This window comes from Ovis canadensis, chromosome 1, assembly GCF_042477335.2.
Source record: "Ovis canadensis isolate MfBH-ARS-UI-01 breed Bighorn chromosome 1, ARS-UI_OviCan_v2, whole genome shotgun sequence".
Lineage (NCBI taxonomy): Eukaryota > Metazoa > Chordata > Mammalia > Artiodactyla > Bovidae > Ovis > Ovis canadensis.
Window position 1 is genome coordinate 119,854,987 of NC_091245.1, and position 19,828 is coordinate 119,874,814.

The following is a 19,828-nucleotide window of genomic DNA, read 5'->3' on the forward strand; positions in this document are numbered from 1 at the left end:
GCCTGAAGAAATGTGGAGGAAGGTTAGTAACACTGTACAAGAAGTGGTGACCAAAAACATCCCCCAAGAAAAAGAAATGCAAAAAGGCAAAATGGCTGTCTGAGGAGGCCTTACAAATAGCTGAGAAAAGAGGAGAAATGAAAGGCAAAGGAGAAAGGGAAAGATATACCCATCTGAATGCAGAGTCCCAAAGAATAGCAAGGAGAGATAAGAAAGCCTTCCTCAGTGATAGAGTCAAAGAAATAGAAAGCAATAGAATGGGAAAAACTAGAGATCTCTTCAAGAAAATTAGAGATACCAAGGGAGCATTTCATGCAAAGATGGGTACTCATGAAAAGACGGGTACATGCAAAGATGGGGACAGAAAGAGTATGAACCTAACAGAAGCAGAAGAGATTAAGAACAGGTGGCAAGAATACACAGAACTACACAAAAAAAGCTCTTAATGACTCAGATAACCACAATGGTGTGATTACTCACCTTGAGCCAGACATCCTGGAGTGTGAAGTCAAGTGGGCCTTAGGAAGCATTACTATGAACAAAGCTAGTGGAGGTGATGGAACTCTAGCTGAGCCATTTCAAATCCTAAAAGATGATGCTGTGAAAGGACTGCACTCAAAATACCAGCAAATTTGGAAAACTCAGCAGTGTCCACAGGACTGGAAAAGGTCAGTTTTAATTCCAATCCCAAAGAAGGGCAATGTTAAAGAATGTTTAAACTACCACACAATTATATCCATTTCACATGCTCAAAATCCTTCAAGCTAGGGTTCAACAGTGCATTAACCAAGAACTTACGGATGTACAAGCTGGATTTAGAAAAGGCAGAGAACCAGAGATCAAATTGCCAACATCCGTTGGATCATAGAAAAAGCAATGGAATTCCAGAAGAACATCTATTTATTCTTCATTAACTATGCTAAAGCCTTTGAATGTGTGGATTACAACAATCTTGGAAAATTCTTAAAGAGATGGGAATGCCAGACCACCTGACCTGCCTCCTGAGAAATCTGTATGCAGATCAAGAAGTAACAGTTAGAACTGGACACGGAACAACGAACTGGTTCCAAATCAGGAAAGGAGTACATCAAAACTGTATACTATCAGCCTGCTTATTTCACTTATATGCAGAGTACATTTTGCGAAATGCTGGGCTGGATGATGCTCAAGCTGGAATCAAGATTGCTGGGAGAAATATCAATAACCTCAGATATGAAGATGACACCACTCTAATGGCAGAAAGCAAAGAACTAAAGAGCCTCTTGATTAACGTGAAAGAGGAGAGTGAAAAGTCTGGCTTTAAAACTCAACATTCAAAAAACTAAGATCAGGGTATCCGGTCCCATCACTTCATGGCAAATAGGCGGGGTAAAAATGGAAACAGTGACAGATTTTATTTCTTGGGCTCCAAAATCGCTGCAGATGGTGACTGCAGCCGTGAAATTAAGACGCTTGCTCCTTGGAAGAAAAGCTTTGACCAATCAAGACACCATATTGAAAAGCAGAGACATCACTTTGCTGACAAAGATTCGTCTAGTCAAAGCTACGGTCAGTAGTCATGTATGGATATGAGAGTAGGACCATAAAGAAGGTAGAGCACCAAAGAATTTATGCTTTCAAACTGTGGTGTTGTAGAAGACTCTTGAGGGTCCCTTGGACAGCAGGGTGATCAAACCAGTCAGTCCTAAAGGAAATCAACCCTTTATAATCAATTGGAAGTACTGATGCTGAAGCTCCAATGCTTTGGCCACCTGATGAGAATAGACCACTCCTTGGAGAGGACCCTAATGCTGGGAAAGATTGAAGGCAGCAGAGGAAGACAGAGGATGAGATGCTTGGATAGCATCAGCGGACGTGAGTTTGAGCATACTCTAGGAGATGGTGAAGGACAGGGAAGCCTGGCATGCTGCAGTCCATTGTGTCCTAGAGTAGGTTACTACTGAGCGACTGAACCGTAACAACAAAGTTCTGACATGCCTGCCAGAATGTGCATATGCAGGCTTCCCCCCAAATCCAACACCCCTCACTCTTCCTCATGCCCTTGCTGGTCACTGTTCATAACACAGTCCTTGAAGCACGGCCCGAGTACCCGGAATACTTACTCATCTAACTAAGCGCAAAGCAGTGGTCATGCAAATAAGCGCAGGAACGCGTGCACCCAGGCTACGTTCACTTCAAATGTAAATAGGGCTCTTCCTGCCTCATCTATGCCGAGGTCACAGACGGTGCACTGGAAACTGCACCAGGGGAGCAAAGAGGGCAGAGTGCAAGACTGTTCAGGCAGGCGAGGTATAGCCTGCCAGTGGGTCAGGAGCTCAGCCTCGAGGAGGGCAGGGCGCTCACCAGCCGGAAGCCACGCCAGGAGGAGGGTCGGGAGCTGGCGCGGACGCCGTCCCCCGGCGCCGCCGAGCCCGCTGACATCAGCCGCGCTCCTCCCCTCGCCTCCCAACACTCTCAGCTCCCGGCCGGACCCTCCCTCCTCCCACCACGTGTCCTCTCCCCTCCCTCCCGAGGGGCCGCGCGCACGGGCAGCCAGAGAGACGGGAAGGATGGCGCTGTGACAGCCGGGACGCAGCCCTCGGCGTCTGCACCGCGGCCCCGGCCCGCGCCCTGGCGCTCGGCCCGGCGGTGAGTGCGCGCGGGCGGACGGGGCGGGGGCAGCGCGGCCCCTCCCTCGGGCCCCAGGCCGCTGGGCCGCGGCGGGGGCGGGGGCGCCGACGCTGCAGCTGCTACCACCGCCGCCGCCGCCTTTGTTGCGGGCCCGCCGGGGGAGGCAGGAGGCGCCGGCCCCGGCCGCTCGGCAGGTGCGCTGGGGCTGGGAGCGGGCCAGGTGGGGAGGCGGGCCGGGCCGGGCGCGGGCAGGCAGGCGGCGGGAGCGCTCCCGGCGCGGGGCCGCGGAGAAAGGGAAATGGGACAAGATGGCTGGAGAAACCCGAGCGCGCCCCGGGGGCGCGGCGGCGGGCGGGGCGCCGTGCGGGTGGGCGGCGGCGGCGGGGACCTCTTAAACCGCACCTTTGCTGTGGGGCGGCGCCCCCACCACCCGGGAGCTGGCCGGGGAGGCCGTAGATAAGTTCTGGCCGCAGCTCCAGGGATCTGAAGCCTGTTCACCCGCCCCAGACGTATCTTGCTGCATTTGCCCGTCCTTTTTGAAAATACCGAAGAAGCGGACTTTGAACTCCGGAAGGATCTTTTCTTTGGAAGCCTGGGAGGATGCGGCCCACCAGATGCACACTCACTTCACACCTAGGAATTGCCCGCGCCCCTAGAGGGCAGGAGCGCGGCCTTTGTACTGGCGTAGGAGCTGGGTGAAAGAGAATTTGCAGAAGAGAGAATTTGCTCTCCAGATGCAATGAGTTTTGCCTGTAGGGGTGGGCCCCAGACCCTGGTGATTTCTGCCTCCTCTTGGGTATCCAAGCATTACTCTTCACTAAGGGTCCTGGGCTTGGAAAGTCACTTAAAGGTAGAATGACTCTATCTTCTGACCTGGCTCATGGACAAAACCTTTGACTCTGGAAAATCCAGGTCTTCTGGGCCAACCAACCTCCTGACACTGAACTGGCCCTGTAGGAACAACCCAGTTGAGCGAGTGCACTATGAGTTCAAATTCCTTCATTGACAGGAAGCCAACACACCTGCTGCTGATTCCATGTTTGGGTGGCACTGGCTATGAGAAAGTTCTGCCTTTTGATGCATTAATAAAACTTCCTGAAATGTTTACCCACCAACCTGTTATGCCCTTGGGTCTCTACAGAACCAGTCTGGTCTCTCTTCCAGTCTTTTAAATATTTGAACACAGCCAGGTATGCTGACTGCCTGCAACCCTCTTCTTTTCATAACTAAATGTAACCTTCCAGCTTCCTGACGCTTTCCTTGAAGCCCTTCCTCCCCAGACCTGGCTCTTCCCTTTCTCTTGTTCCCCTGAACTGTCCTGGGGCTAAAAAGGTTTGTGTAACCTGAGCTGTCCCCTTCACAGGCTTTGAAGAGTTCACACTAGCACCTGATTTTTCTGAACTGAATCTTGCTTGCAGAGATGGCATCCACAGCCTGCCCTCTCAATTTGACCCTGAAAGAAGAGGAAGAAGAAGAAGAGATTCAGAGCCGGGAACTGGAGGATGGCCCCACAGATATGCAAAAAGTCCGAATCTGCTCAGAGGGTGGATGGGTAAGTAAGAAGGTGTGGGGTCCTCAAACAGCTGTGAGGGGCAGGCCTGGGAGCCAGGTTTGTAAAGTCTCTTCCTCGGGCAGCCACAGGAAGTAAAAATAGCCTAGCTTAGCCCAGTCCGGTGTGTTTGCATTCCTGAGAAAACAGTTCTGTGGCTTTAAAAGGCACAGCGAAGAATGGAGAAGCTAGTTATGAGAACTATCTCTTTAGCCACATAATGTATCACCGTCAAGATTGGAAGTCCAAGAGGCCACGGCTGTGTCTCTCTCCCGTACCCATGGATTCCCTATATCCTGCTTAATGCCAGGCACCTTGTAGATATCAACTAAATGTCTGCTGACCCATGTGTAAAAGAAAAATTATTCTGGCACTTGTTTGGATAATAAGGAATATACTAAGGAATATATTAATATTCAGAACTACTGAGATGGGCTTCAAGACTGGCATAACAGGAGAGAGAAGAGAACAGGAGAGAGCTCAACAGTGAAGACAAGTGGGGATTTATAGCCAGGGAAGAAAGCATAGGGCTCAGTGAATGGAAAATTGCTAAGAGGAGCCATCATCAGGGGGTGATTCTTTCTAAACTGACTTAGTGGAATTCTTGCTAAAACTGGGCTGTGCGGACTGTGGACCATAGCAGGTGTGTGTGTCCAGGGTAGAGGCCGAGTGGAGAAGAGGGCTCAGAGGCTGACCAAATTTGGGGTGAGGAGAAAATCTTTGTCACCTACTACTGATTGAAGGGAACCACTTAAATCATTTAAGTCTTGGGGTACTGAGCTGATATGAGGAAAGCTTTATGGGATGAGGCCGGTTGGTTCTGTGTGAACACTTCTACAGTAGTTGACACAGGAGAGAACTGCATTTCCAGCTGGCCCTGGGTGGAGGGATTGGGATAGTCGGCAGCAATGAGTAGGGAGCATATGCAAACATTGTCGTGTGATAGAATTCAAATTTAAAGTATAAATGCAACAGATATTTATAGTTACAGTTGTATACATCATTTACAGTACTTACTGGACTTCATGATAACTCAGCATGCATGGTAAACATTTTAAATAAGCACCAAATGACATTCCTTTTCTCTGCTTAGTTTTCCACTGTGTATGAATGTCATCGGTATACATAGTATGCTTTGTTTCCAATGAGAGATCTGTATCCATAGAATCATGGTCTTTGCAAACTATCTCGTCCTACTCCCCTCCCACTGCATGAGGTACAGCAGGGTTATCTGCTTTGGCCCTGGGATACACATGTATGCTGACTTCTGTTCTTAAAAACACCTCTTGAGCTGGAACCTTAAAAGTAGTGCATTTTGTTGTATGTATGTTATACTCAATTAGGAAGGAAAAAAAAAAAAATACGACTCCAGGCTGTGGGTTTGCCAGTCGAGCTGTTGAAGCTGGACTGCTTCTGTCTTTTCAGACCCTGCTGCTGTCCTCCTCAGTTCTAATCCCTGCAGCTGGGGAGATTTTAGAGAGCAGGAGTCATCCCATCTAGCCCTGAGCAAGAACACAATACTTTGAGGCTATACTGGCCAACCGAGAACATTTAGACAGAATGGAGAAGCATGCAAAACAGGTGCAGTAGAAGCAAGCATTAGAGTCTGTTGGGACAACTCAGAAAAGAGCAAGGTGAAGCCCATGCTTGGCTGGGAAAGGAAGTAACCAGCGGAGCTGGAGGAGGAGGACTGGCATGTGTGGCATCCAAGCAACCTGCCATCCATCTGCAGTTACTCAGCGCAGTGCTGGGTGTCATTAAGACAAAGTTCTTAGTCTCGTGGAATTATTTTATGAGGAAGACAGGAAAGTAAATCTGATTAATTGCACAGTATTTGGAATTCTGTGGTAGATGTCAGGTCTGGACAGTCTCTCCTACAGGCTGGAGAACTCCTGGAAAAAACAGGCAAGGACCTGCTCTTGAGTAGTAAATAGTTTTGCCCCCTCCCAGGTACATCTGGGTGGAGACATTTCTGGTTGTCATGACTTGTGGTGGAACTTGGAAAGTGGGAGAGCCTACTGGCATCTCCTGGGTAGAGGCCCGGGATGCTGCCATACATCTGTAATACCTAGGACAGCCCCTGCAACAGAGAATGATCTGGCAAGAAGTGTCAGCGGTGCTGAGTGAAAAAAATCCTGTTCCAGGGTAACTAGAAGAAAATTATCAAATCTGTCTCTTACGTATTTGTTTTGGCTATAAGCTGTGTTAGGGTAATCAATAAAAGCTTTCAATCTTAGAACCATGCTATAAGGGTAATATTGCATGGGAGAATTGGAGTAGAAATACAATTTCAGGTAGAGAAAAGGGAACATGTACTTTGAACCAAGTCTTAGGCAGAGGTGGAACCAGCCAAGGGAAGGGAAGATCTTGCTATCTAGGAAGCCAGGAGCACAGGCACTGGAAAAAAAGTTTCTGTGTAGAGTCAGCAGTAGCTCTTGTAGCTGGAGCCCGCGGTGCGTGTCAGGGAGTGGAGGAGACGGTTGAGAGAAGCAGGGTGGGCCCCAGGCTCAAGCCAGCCGCTCTGGGGTGTATGTTGCGCCCTGGAGTCTGAGCTCTCTCCTTAGAAGCTCTAAGGAAGAAGTCCTCGGTTCATCTTTCTTAAGGGACCCTGGGGTTTGCTACTGCCACGAGGAAGGGGCTTAAGTGACCTGCTGAGAAAGTGTGGGCATGGGAGTCAGACTTGCTAACTGTGACCGTGGGCAAGATACTTATCAGCCATTCGCTTACCCATAAAACTGGGGTAGTTTTATCCCCATATCCTTGTATTATCTAAAGAATTCAATACGAGTGCAAGAAGGAATGCCCTACACAGTGCCTGGCATACAGCAGGCACTCTATCAGTGCACTGGTCCCAGGCCTCTGCCCTAAGAGCCCCACTGTCTTTGTTGAGTGGTTATACAGCTTCGTTAGCATGCCTGGGCAGCATGTAAGTACTCTAGGATAGTTAGATAAGCATTGGAATGACAGCTCTTGGGGCCGAGCAAGGCAGCACACACAAGCAGAAGGAAGTACACCTATCTGATGAGTCCCTGACCTTCTAGGAAGGGAGGAGGGCAGGAATCGAGGGCCCCTACCTGTGAGACCCAGCAAGGGTGGGTGTCTGGGGTTGGACACTGGCTGCCTGATTTCTGAGTTTGGCCTAGGGCTGGCCCTGTTTACCTTCTGCTGTGCTTGGCCAGATAAAAGGCCTCTGTAGAGAGCAGGGAGGCCCGCACGGCAGGGCCTAGCTGAAGGCTTGCTCAGTTCTCACAGAAGGTTGCTGTGAGCAGAATTACTAAGCCACTACACCGTGTGCCTCTGAAGCATCGTGTGGGCTTGTCTGAGGACCCTCCATGGCTCAGTCGTACATGGATGAATCCAACCCCAGCCTCCAGGTGCCTTCTCACCACTCCAGGGCTGCTGTATTTTTACCACACTGGGTACGTGTTACCTTCTAAGAGTGCTGATAGGGATCGCCATTCTGAAATGACAGGCACAGCCAGTCCTGTGTCCTGTTTTATCAGCAAAGGGAAAGGGACTATAAATAGGTATAGCCTAGATCTGAAATTTCCTAGGGAGAGAAAAGGCCAAAGGGAGAGTTGTTCAAAAGCCTGGGCAGTGGGATGGGGTGGGATGGAAAATTCCTAGATGCCTGGCTTTCCAGATTGATGAAATCTGAGCAGAGCCCGGAGACCCAATGCATTATACCTCCTGGTGTTTTACACTAGGCATTTTTGTCCATTCTTACTCCAAAGAGTAGGCTCAGTTTTGTGACAGACGAATTTTAATGATTATTTGAAACTATTCCAGGTAGAACAAGAGAAACGAAGAGAGTGTATACTTAAATCTTTGACTCAAAAACACCATTTCAAGGGATTACTTTCTACAGGAAGTGTCCTAGGCTTAGGGGAACAAACCAAAATAAGCCCAGGTTCTGCCCTCAGTGAGCTGATACTCTAATGAAAGAAGCAGACAGGTACACCAAGAGGATCCTGCAGTGTGATTAGTGCCTTGAGCCCAGGGCATTACAAGGTACACAGCCCGGGTTGAGGCCAGCTTGCCCAGGGAACAGGGTATCTGGGCTGAATCTGGGAAGGTGGGTGGTGTCAGCCAGGCCAAGAATGGGAAGGACTTGTGAAGCAGCACGTATGGAGACCTCCTGGCCTTTGGAGGAGCAGGAATGGTTTGTTAAGGAACTGTTGGAGCAAAGTTCCACTGAGTGTGTGGGGTAGAAGTGAGAGCATGCAAGCTGGGTACCTGGGAGGCTATTCTGCCCTCTGTAAGGGCTGGAGCCTTGAAGTCAGACATCCTAGGTCCCAGCCTCAACCCTATTGTTTATTGGCTGTGGGATTTTAGACCAGAAACAGGGCTACTCTGAGCCAGTTTCCTCCTGGTTTAAATGGGGTTCTGGGGGGAAATGAATGAAGCAGTTACAGGGCCTTTCGCAGGAAGTTCTCCCTATGTGGAAGGGGCTGTGAGGGTGGGGAGGGATGGGGTGGACTTTGTGAATAAGGCGGAAAGGCCAGGAGGTCTAAAGGACTGATGGCCAGACACCTGAAGAAGCTGCAGGCCGTGCAGACACTGAACTTTTCTAAGCTGATGGAAAACATCATCATGATCCCCCCAGGCCCTAGACTGCACCACGGGAAATAGCTCTGAACACAGCAGCCCAGTGATGCTTTACCACTGAATATGAGCTTTGGAATAGGATTTTTAACAAGAGGAGGTTGGTCTGGGTGGCTTGGCTGCAATCGACCACGTGGGCACCCCCTCCCACTGGCCCACAGTGTCAGGGAGGTACGGGAGTGGGGAGTGGAGCTCTGTCTTTAGGGCTTTCTGCTGTGGGTCTAGGCATCAAAGCAAACCAGTTTGCTCCAGTATCTCATTACATAAATTGAAGCTCTAATTAGCCCTTCTCTCCTCCTCCTCGTCCTCTTACGGAGTGGAAAAGGCCAGATGAGGTCCCTGCTCTCACCGGCTCCTCCCCGGGCAGCTTTGGGTTCTGAGTCATACACTGGGGCTAGCGCTCCGCAGCTGGAGACTAGTGCCCAGGCAACCCCCAGCACCCCCGTGGTCTGAGGGTCTGTGACTGAGGGAGACAGCAGGGCTGTGTTGGCAGGGGAACCGCCTCAGGATGTTCCTTCCTGTAGTCGACTGGCTGTGGGTGGGGGCTTAGCTGTGATCAGCTCTCCTGCTTCGTGTGAGGATCCAGTCTCTCGACCTGGTGATCCACGGTGGGGAGTTTTCATCTCAGGGTTCTGCTCTCCTTATCTGTGAATGGGAGTGTGGCAAGCACTCAGCAGGGCACAGAGGACCTTGTTGACATCCAGATTTTGCACCTTGGAGCCCTGTGAGGACTGATGTGTCTCCGGGCCCAGGCCCGCCCTTGTGAGATAATGGTGTGTGATCTGCATCTACACGTGAAGACGAGTCATTGAGAAAAGCCTGTTCACCGTTGCAGGTGCCAGCCCTATTCGATGAGGTGGCCATATATTTTTCCGACGAGGAGTGGGAAGTTTTGACGGAGCAACAAAAGGCTCTCTACCGCGAGGTCATGAGGATGAATTATGAAACTGTCCTGTCTCTGGGTAAAACTTTGTTTTCCTTTGTCTCTTAGAAGCTCTGAGCCCAGAGAATTGATTCTATGTCTCTCTTCTCAGGTGTATCCAACATACCTCTCTCCTGAACCTGGACTCTGTCCCCTCAATGCTTGTGCCCATTTAATTTCCTGTTTTTGACTTAGGCAGGATATAAATATTGTGTCCTCCTACTCAGCAGCTCATGCCAGCTCTCAGAACCATCCTCATTCAACCCAGGCATACTTATCAAAAAAAAAAAAAAAAGACATCTAAGAAATGTCACTGTGGATCTGGGCCTGTACTTTATATGTTCCTAGGAGAGAAGGCAGGCCTCGCTATTATCCTGTCAGCCTCAGAAGCTTGGGGACATATCCCCAAAGAATCCTTGTTGCTTCCCTCCCAGCACTGATATTAACCATTTGGAGGGATTTCCCCACTTGGCTCGTGCAGGTACTGGAATGCTCATTAGATCAATGGCTGCATACACCCACTTCCCTGCTAAATGCAGTTCCTTTTTGTCATTGCTAGTCCGGGCCCTCATTATCAGAGATCCATAAATTCCCTTGGACAGACCTATTTCCCATCATATTTTTTCTTTAAGTATCCCTGAATCCTTCTCTACTGCCTTTCATAAATCTCCATACTGAGAAGACGGTAGGGGTGAGAGTGGAGAGGAGGTTTGCTTAAGTACTACAAAGTACTTATTTTGGCAATTCTCCAAGACAGTAACACAGCTGTTAACCTGTTTTATTTCCTGTAAACAGAATTCCCATTCCCTAAGCCTGACATGATCACTCGGTTGGAAAGGGAGGAGGAGTCTCAGAATTCTGACGAATGGCAGCTCCAAGGAGGAACCTTTGCAGGTACTATCATTAACCCAATCCAGAAGGCATCCAGTGGGAGAATTATGAAGATGGATTTTAAGTTTACATTAAGGTACATTCTGGGGGTATTTAAGTGTAAGGCAAGGTTCTGAGGCAGAAAGACTATGGGCTTTGGAGTTTCAAAATCTCCTTGTTTCCCATGCTGTGTGACCTTCGGCAACTTCATCCACGTCTCTGATTGTCCATTTCTTCATCTGTCAACTGCGGGTTATAAATCTCAAGGTGCAACCTCATATGCAGGTGAATGAAATTGAAGTTTGTGTGGCTTTGGCCCAGTCAGTGCACATCTTGAGTGCCTTGGGAGCATACCACACACTTCTGAAAGCTAAGGAAAACAGCGTGGCAAAGCATGCATCCAGGGTGATTTACTTGACTTCTGTCTGCTTCATCTTGGATGGAAAAAGCAGTGGCAGCTGTAGTACACATTTGAGCAAATGCGTCTAAAGAAGCATACAGTGTTGTACTGAGAAACAGCTAGAGAGCAGGAGTTGGATAAATACAGCTTCCCAACAGCCAGAGTGATTTTATTTTCCTTCTTTCTATAAGTAATAGTTTAAAATGCTGTATTTCATTGATTGTAAAAGATGTATTTCTGTCATCACTTTAACATCTCTGCAATTGAGAATGCTTCTTAAAACTGGTGGGTCTTCCCTGGTGGCTCAGACAATTAAGAATCTGCCTGAATCTACCAAAGACTCAGGTTCAATCCTTGGATCGGGAAGATCCCCTGGAAAAGGGAATGGCAACCCACTCCAGTATTCTTGCCTGGAGAATTCCATGGACAGAGGAACCTGGGCTACAGTCCGTGGCATCACAAAGAGTCGGGCACAACTGAGTGACTAACACGTAAAACTGATGGCATGTTACAGTTTCACTAGTGGCATTTTTTTTTTCTTAATGGCATGTAAATGGTACATCTTGCAATTGATGGGTTCTTAGTTTTGGTGAGATATGGTAATATCCCTGAGTAATAGTCAATTTCTATGACCAGTCTCTAAATAGAAATATACAGTGAAACCCAGTTCTGACATGGGTATGCAAAAACCATACTTCTGCCTTATAAGCTTAACTTTGCTAAGTGTGCTGTTGCTATAGATTTTCTTGGTTTAAGGGATATGATTCAATTCATGATGATACAATTCTGTAACACTATGTGTAGAATGGGTTGTATTTGGCTTCTCACCCAGGTAAAGGTTATTTTGGCCCAGGCGTGGCCCTCACAGTTAGTACATTACTCAAGCTTGGTGCCCGTGTTCAGTTGCGAGCCCTTGCCACTTTCTGGCTTTGCCACCTTGATACGTTACTGAATTTTTCTACACTCATCTGCAAAGATAGGGTAAAGAAACAGTTATTGTGAGAAGTAGATGTGGTCATCTATGGGAACTGGCACAGGGGTGAGGACTTTGGAAGTATCTGTTATTAAAGTGACTGCTTTTAGTGAACTTCAGATTCAGATGGTCTTGGTATTTTGACCAAAAACAAATCAAGGAATGACCCCAAAATCATTTGACTGATGGGCACTATCTTCACCCCTCCCTGTATATCTTCCAGAAAAGGAAGAATCCGACATGAAGCCCCCAGATTGGGCGGGCCCGATGAACGCAGCCTCGCAGTTTCCCCAGCCTCAGCACCTGGATGGCTTTGGCCTCCGTCTGCCTCGGGACATCACAGAGCTGCCCGAGTGGGGCGAGGGGTACCCCTTCTACATGGCCATGGGCTTCCCCGGGTACGACCTCTCGGCCGACGACCTGGCCGGAAAGTTCCAGTTCAGCCGGGGCATGCGCCGCAGTTACGACGCAGGGTTCAAGTTAATGGTGGTGGAGTACGCCGAGAGCACCAACAACTGCCAGGCGGCCAAGCAGTTTGGGGTGCTGGAGAAAAACGTCCGCGACTGGCGCAAAGTGAAGCCGCAGCTGCAGAACGCCCACGCCATGCGGCGTGCCTTCCGCGGCCCCAAGAACGGGCGCTTCGCCCTGGTGGACCAGCGCGTGGCCGAGTATGTGCGATACATGCAGGCCAAAGGGGACCCTATCACCAGGGAGGCCATGCAGCTGAAAGCGCTGGAGATTGCCCAGGAGATGAACATTCCAGAGAAAGGGTTCAAGGCTAGCTTGGGCTGGTGTCGAAGAATGATGCGGAGGTATGACTTGTCTCTGCGGCATAAGGTGCCCGTGCCCCAGCAGCTGCCCGAAGACCTGACCGAGAAGCTTGTCACCTACCAGCGGAGTGTCCTGGCTCTGCGCAGGGCACACGACTACCAGGTGGCTCAGATGGGAAATGCAGACGAGACGCCCATTTGCTTAGAGGTGCCCTCGAGGGTGACTGTGGACAACCAGGGGGAAAAGCCTGTCTTGGTCAAGACGCCAGGGAGGGAGAAACTGAAAATCACAGCCATGCTTGGTGTCTTGGCTGATGGGAGGAAGTTACCTCCGTATATCATTCTGAGGGGCACGTACATCCCCCCTGGGAAATTCCCGAGTGGCATGGAAATCCGCTGCCACCGATATGGATGGATGACGGAGGATCTGATGCAGGACTGGCTGGAGGTGGTGTGGAGGCGGAGGACGGGCGCGGTGCCCAAGCAGCGAGGGCTGCTGATCCTGAATGGCTTCCGGGGCCACGCCACCGACTCAGTGAAGAGCTCCATGGAGAGCATGAACACTGACATGGTCATCATCCCGGGGGGCTTGACCTCGCAGCTGCAGGTGCTGGATGTGGTGGTCTACAAACCACTGAATGACAGTGTCCGGGCCCAATATTCCAACTGGCTCCTGGCGGGGAACCTGGCTCTGAGCCCCACCGGGAACGCCAAGAAGCCGCCACTGGGCCTTTTTCTGGAGTGGGTTATGGTGGCGTGGAATAGCATCTCGAGCGAGTCCATCGTCCAAGGGTTCAAGAAGTGCCACATCTCCAGCAACCTGGAGGATGAGGATGACGTGCTGTGGGAAATCGAGAGTGAGCTGCCAGGCGGAGGGGAGCCGCCCAAGGAGTGTGACACTGAGAGCCTGGCAGAGAGCCGCTGAGGGAAAGCCGAGGTGAGCAGCCGGGAGGGGCCGCTGGGCGCCGTCCCCGCGGGACACGTCGGGTCTCACAAACAGCCCTTTGTTTCTTGCCGTTCTTTCTGAGAACTCTTCGACCCCACAGTGCAGTGCTGCAGGTAGCAAGCCGTCAGCATTTTCTCCTTCATAGGAAACTTTGGTTGCCTGGCTTATTTCATGGGTATTTTGTATAATGCATGAAGTGAACAATGAGTGAGCTGCCTGAACATTTAATCTGAGAGCCATAATGCTGAAATTATTTAATCCTGAAGGAGCATAGTTTGACATGACTCCATTAAAAAGTTTTGTCTGCAAAACCAAAATTTTCCTTCCCCATATAAATCATGAATATATAGGGCCAACGTGTGTACCTGATTCACTTGAAACAACTGTGCTCACCTTGGCTAGCCTGGAGAGCTGGGATGTAAGGATGTGTGCACCTTCAAACTGCGTCTCTTGGGTCTCAAGTTTCCGTCTGGGGTAGTCTGCAGTAGCCCAGTGGGGAATGAAAGAAATAGCTTATGTTCGCTTTTCCCTGGGACATCAATTGTCTGTTTTAAAGCATCATCTTATCCTCATGACAACATTCACATGGAATAAACAATTACAATAATTTCACAGACATGTGAAGGGTGATATTTTTAAACTGAAATTCTGTACCAAAAAACAAACCAGAATGCTTATCTAGGACTCCAGTAAGTGAAGTCTGAAGACAATAAGGCCTGGCATTTTCAGAGTTAAGTATAGAAGGGCCACCGCTTTCATAGGAAGTTGGGAGTGGAGGACTACCAAACACCAGTAGAATGATTCTTCCCCCCACAACCCCTGAGAGCAGAAAGTGACCACCTACAGTGGGCAGCATACAGAGAACAGACACATATTCTTTTTTGTTATTTCCCTAATTTGTTCAGTTCACTTGTTCCTCCAAACAGTGTTTAATATGAAGAGAGCATTCCTTTTACAAAGGACCTAAATGTATTTTGATATTTCTTTCCTGTAAAGTATAATTAGGTATTTCCATCCTACTTGCTGCTTTCTCTAAATGAAATCTCCTGTCAGACACCCCCACTTCATGCTGCGTAAGCTGAAGAGTGACTTAAGTCTCCTTCTCTGCCCCCAAATCAAGTAAAAGTTACTCGTGTCCAACTCTTTCCAACGACCCCATGAGCTATACAGTCCATGGAATTCTCCAAGCCAGAATACCGGAGTGGGTAGCCTTTCCCTTCTCAGAGGATCTTTCCAACCCAGGGATCGAACCCAGGTCTCCTGCATTGCAGGCAGATTCTTTACCAGCTGAGCCACAAGGGAAGCCCAAATCAAATTGTACTAGAAGTTCTTACGGTCAAAATCACTAAAATTGCTTTTTTCCCCTCATGTCCTCTAATCTATGAATTCAGCCTGCTAACCATTATATTGCATCCACTGAATATCAAATAGGAGTTATAGTGAGTTTTTACCATATTTACCTTCCTCCCCCACCCCATTGTTTTTCAGTCGCTGTGTTTGATTTTTTGTGACCCCATGGACTGCAGCACTCCAGGTTCCTCTGTTCCTCCACTGTCTCCCAGAGTTTGCTCTAATTCATGTTTGTTGAGTCACTAATGCTGTCTAACCATCTCATCCTTTGCTATCCTCTTCTTTTGCTTTCAGTCTTTCCCAGCATCAGTCTTTTCCAATGAATCTGTTTTGCCTCAGGTGGCCAAAGTATTGGAGCTTCAGCTTCAGCATCAGTCCTTCCAAGTGAATCTTCAGTGTTGATCTCCTTTAGGATTGACTGGTTTGATCTCCTTACAGTCCCAGGGACTCTCAAGAGTCTTCTCCAGCACCATAGTTTGAAAGCATCAATTCTTCGCCGCTCAGCCACCTTCGAAATGTGGTGCTGAAGACTCTTGAGAGTCCCTTGGCCTGTAGCTTCCCGGGTGGTGCAGTGGTGAAGAATCTGCCTGCCAGTGCAGGAGACACAAGAGATGTGGGTTCGATCCCTGGGTCAGGAAGATCCCCTGGAGGAGGAAAATGGCAACCCATTCCAGTACTCTTGCCTGGAAAATCCCATGGACAGAGGAGCCTGGTGGGCTGCAGTCCATGGGATCACAAAAAGTCGGGACACAACTGAACACAATCATCATCTCACATCCATGCATGACTACTGGAAAAATCATAGTTATGACTATACAGTCCTTTGTTGGTAAAGTGATGTCTCTGCTTTTCAATATGCTAAGTTTGTCACAGCTTTCCTTCCAAGGAACAAGCGTCTTTTAATTTCATGGCTGCAGTCACTGTCTGCAGTGATTTTGGAGCCCAAGAAAATTGGTCACTGTTTTTACTTTTTCCCTATCTGCCATGAAGTGATGAGACCAAATGCCGTGATCCTAGTTCTTTTTAATGTTGAGTTTCAAGCCAGCTTTCTCACTCTCCTCTTTCACTCAACAAGAGCCTTTTTAGTTCCTCTTCACTTTCTGCTATTAGAGTGGTATTATCTGCATATATGAGATTGTTGATGTTTCTCCTGGCAATCTTGATTCCAACTTGTGATTCATCCAGCCTGGCATTTCACATGATACACTCTGCATATAAGTTAAATAAGTTAAATATACAGCCTTGCTATACTCCTTTCCCAATTTGAAACCAGTCAGGTATTCCATGACCAGTTCTAACTGTTGCTTCTTAACTTGCATGCAGGTTTCTCAGGAGACAGGTAAGGTAGTCTGGTATTCCCGTCTCTCTTTAAGAATTTTCCAGTTTGTTGTGATCTACACAGTCAAAAACTTTAGCGTGGTCAATAGAGCAGAAGTAGATGTTTTTCTGAAACTCCCTTGCTTTCTCCATGATCCATCAGATGTTAGCAATTTGATCATTGGTTCCTCTGCCTCTTTGAAACCCAGCTTGTATATCTGAAAGTTCTTGGTTCATGTATTGCTCAAGCCTAGCTTGAAGGATTTTAAGCAGATGACATTTCTGTGTATTTTTAATTTGCTAAGGTATATTCTACCCATAGGACTGGATCAAAAACTGTCAAAAGGAAGAAAACAAGGCTGGGACACAGCTGTGGACATGGGCCGTGTATTTACATCCAATCAGAACCATGAGTTTCGGCTCATCTTGACAGCTACAGGTCTCTGTATAATTGCCCTGGTTTTAAGCCGAGGAAGTTATAGAAGTAGACAGGATTATCAGTGAACAAGCCATCTGAGAGGAGACATATGGGCATAAAGTGGCCTCTTCTCATCTGTTTGGAAATGTGACTAATGGAATAATTATGTTCATGAAGTTACACAGCGTCTAAAATCCAAAGGTTAACTCATACTTATGTTCTATTTTCTAGCAAATAGAACTGTTTGGAACATTTGGGGAGGAGAAGCTTCAGGAAGATTCCTCGCAGCCTGAATGCACAGGGGAAGCAGGAAAAGGCCGTGGGGCTTGAAATAACCCAGATCTGGACAGCAGCCTGAGCATCCGGCCCTGGGATAGAGCCCAGCCCCATCCCACACCATGAGGAGTCTGAAAAGTTGAGGACCCTTCATTTCATCAGAGACGTGATTAGAACAGAAACTGCTTCTGCCTCATTTCTTGTTTTAGAAATTACATTTATAGAACCTGTAAATAGGTGTGAACAAACGTATTTCCTAGAGAAGAGACCATTTGTTCAACACCAACAAGAAACTCATCATATGGGCCCAACTCCACTGGTATTCTTTCTTTGGAGAAAACCTCAAGTTAATGTTTTTCCTTCTGCCTCTAAAAATGCTTCCATCAGTAGAACCTGTCCCCACACAGGTCAAGACTGCAGAGGCAGCTTTGTAGAAATGGTCATTTATGTACACGTGCTACTTACTCATTTCTTTTTGGAAAAATGAGATGCTAATAATGACAAAATTCAGACATACTGGCCTAGTGCCAGCAGATGGCTTTTCTACAGACAAACTAGGTTAGTATGGAAAATACAGATTAAAATAAACTGCTACTTTATTTATCTTCCCAATCTGGTTGGCAGCTAGACTTTTCTAGGGTCTCATTTAATGGCCCTATTTTTCATTATTATTATATTTAATGATAGGGTAGCATTTAGTACACAAGCTCTTTTGTTTCTCAGGCTGCCTGCAGAAGTCACCATAAATTATCTGCTGTCTACATGGTACAAAGCCCATTGACTCACCTGATACTGTTTGGTTAATCCTTTAATATTTTTATCACAAGGGTGGTAAGAGGGCTTGGGCCTTTAGTCACAGCTGTTTTAGGACTTCTAAACTTCTATCCTGCAGAAATAGGTGGGAGATCCTTGAAATTTTACACTAATTTGCATTCCCACATAAGTTGGGTGTTATTAAAACATTCCATCAAAGCTACCTGTGCTACAAAAAAATATGCCAGAACCTCATAGACAAAGCCATGGCTAGAAACGTCATTCCAATGTCAGATCTGGATAACAGGTTACCATAACCACTTTTCCTTCCTATAGACCCAGCTCATTTGTATAATCTTCTTGGCATCCTGAAACACCTATTTCTACTCAGGTACTCATTCCTAGTATTAGTGACCCACGTTCCTCATTTTTTAAAACCAGTTTTCCTCCAAGAGGGGAACTTTAACTTCTGGTGTCGAATTACTTTTCAGTTTGAATTGTTTCCTCATTTGCTTTTAGCTGCACTGTATTCTTTTATCATCTCAAATGGCATCTAAATCCAGCTACTTTTCATTCCCTCCAATTCCACTTAATTTATCCTCCACTATCCTGCTTCCTGGCCCTTTCCTCTTTATGTCCTGTTTTACTTGTTTTGGGAGCTTAAAGGATTTTATAAGACCTAGTTTTTGGTTCCTGCACTGGAGCCATAGTTGTCTTGCAGAGAAGAGTAGAAAATGGGTTCAACTCCTGTTTCATTCCACCTTGAGTCTCATCATCAGCTGACAGATGATGCCTTACAGGTTGCACAGCACTGGAACTTCCTAGAGTAATGGCTCTACTGTCGGGGTTTTCTGGGCTCACTCTTCCACTGACTTACGATCTATGCCTAACAGAGCCCCAGTACAACTATTTTGCAGAATGGCTATTACCCTAGGGATACTATAGCACATATTGAGGCATAGCTGTACTCCCCAGTAGATAGGAACTGACTCTTAACAATAAACTTTGATAATAAAGACAATAGGCTCTGGTGGTTTATTATCTGCTAGCATTTTTAAAAAGTCACATTTCAAACTCTCATTTACACTTCATTCTCCACTCAGTTTGGTACCAATGTATTATATTCTTGAATAAAAAGTCTGTTCATGGGATGACAATGTAATTACTGTTGGTATCTTTAAAGGTAAATATGTGTGGTTTCCAACTGGCTTTTAAAGGTGGGGAAAAGGGCCCTAGCAAACATAGCTTTTTCCCTGTCATGTTTAGTGACTGTTTTCAGGAATGGTAAGTTACCAATCAATGAAGGAAATTCATAAAGGGATATTAAAAGAATGGAAACATGCTAGCAGGTTGATGAATAGAAAACTTGGTCCTGTTTTGATAAATATTTTTTCAAATGAAAGTATGATGAATCTATATGCCTTTTAATATTGTGCTTTTACTAATTACCATCCCAGTTGATTGAATTAAATATTAGGTTACACTCCAATAATAATCTAGATATTTTTCCTTTATTAAGCTATGAGAACTGAATGCTGAACCAATCTGTTGGCCATAGCATCTAAGTCTGACTCCCAAACCATTATTCAAACTGGAGGAATTTCTCATTTAAGTCAAAGACACAATGAAACATAGGCATTTTTATATGGTCAAAGTGAGCAATCATTTAGAAATCACTTCATGAAATCCGATCAGCAACACGCTAATCACTTCAGGCAATGGGAGAAGTGTTAGAGGAACTGTGTGCCTGACTGATCCCAGGAAGGATGATGAAGGTGATAAGAATATGTGCTAAACCAGCACTTGGTGCCTGGTAGACAAGCGGGCCTTACCAAATCTGGTTTTGAACAATGATAACACCTATAGCTGAAAGAATTACTGAAATCTCTAAAGGAAAAATAAGCTTTATTCTAAGCCTGAAATTATCTCACTTCTAATTGCCTTCTTCCTCTATTTTTCTAAATGATGCCTAATAATAAGCACTCAGGATTTCTGAAGAAACTAATTATAAAAGATGCACTGCACTCAGGATCCCAAAATGGAGCTAGAGCTGGAGGCAGTGTTTCATG

General features: G+C 47.1%; 1 protein-coding gene across 3 annotated transcripts; it reads left to right on the forward strand.

Annotated features, from left to right (window-relative positions):
- The first annotated feature begins 2,367 nt into the window (after positions 1-2,367).
- Positions 2,368-18,780, forward strand: POGK (pogo transposable element derived with KRAB domain). Of its 3 annotated transcripts, none has more exons than XM_069547783.1 (6): positions 2,368-2,804; positions 4,029-4,162; positions 9,600-9,726; positions 10,482-10,580; positions 12,153-13,636; positions 16,962-18,780. In XM_069547783.1, exons 2-5 carry the CDS (start codon positions 4,031-4,033, stop codon positions 13,622-13,624), a joined length of 1,830 nt encoding a protein of 609 aa, XP_069403884.1. In that variant the 5' UTR covers positions 2,368-2,804; positions 4,029-4,030; the 3' UTR covers positions 13,625-13,636; positions 16,962-18,780. The 3 variants fall into 3 exon arrangements, with proteins under 3 accessions (XP_069403884.1, XP_069403894.1, XP_069403902.1); XM_069547793.1 differs by having other exon boundaries at positions 2,368-2,628; XM_069547801.1 differs by lacking the exon at positions 2,368-2,804 and adding an exon at positions 3,620-3,800.
- The last annotated feature ends 1,048 nt before the right edge of the window (positions 18,781-19,828 follow it).

Coding starts and splice junctions, on each gene's coding strand:
- POGK (XM_069547783.1), top strand. CDS start 4,031: ATGGCATCCACAGCCTGCCCTCTCAATTTGACCCTGAAAGAAGAGGAA. Junction 4,163..9,599: donor TCTGCTCAGAGGGTGGATGG/GTAAGTAAGAAG, acceptor TCACCGTTGCAG/GTGCCAGCCCTATTCGATGA. Junction 9,727..10,481: donor TGAAACTGTCCTGTCTCTGG/GTAAAACTTTGT, acceptor TCCTGTAAACAG/AATTCCCATTCCCTAAGCCT.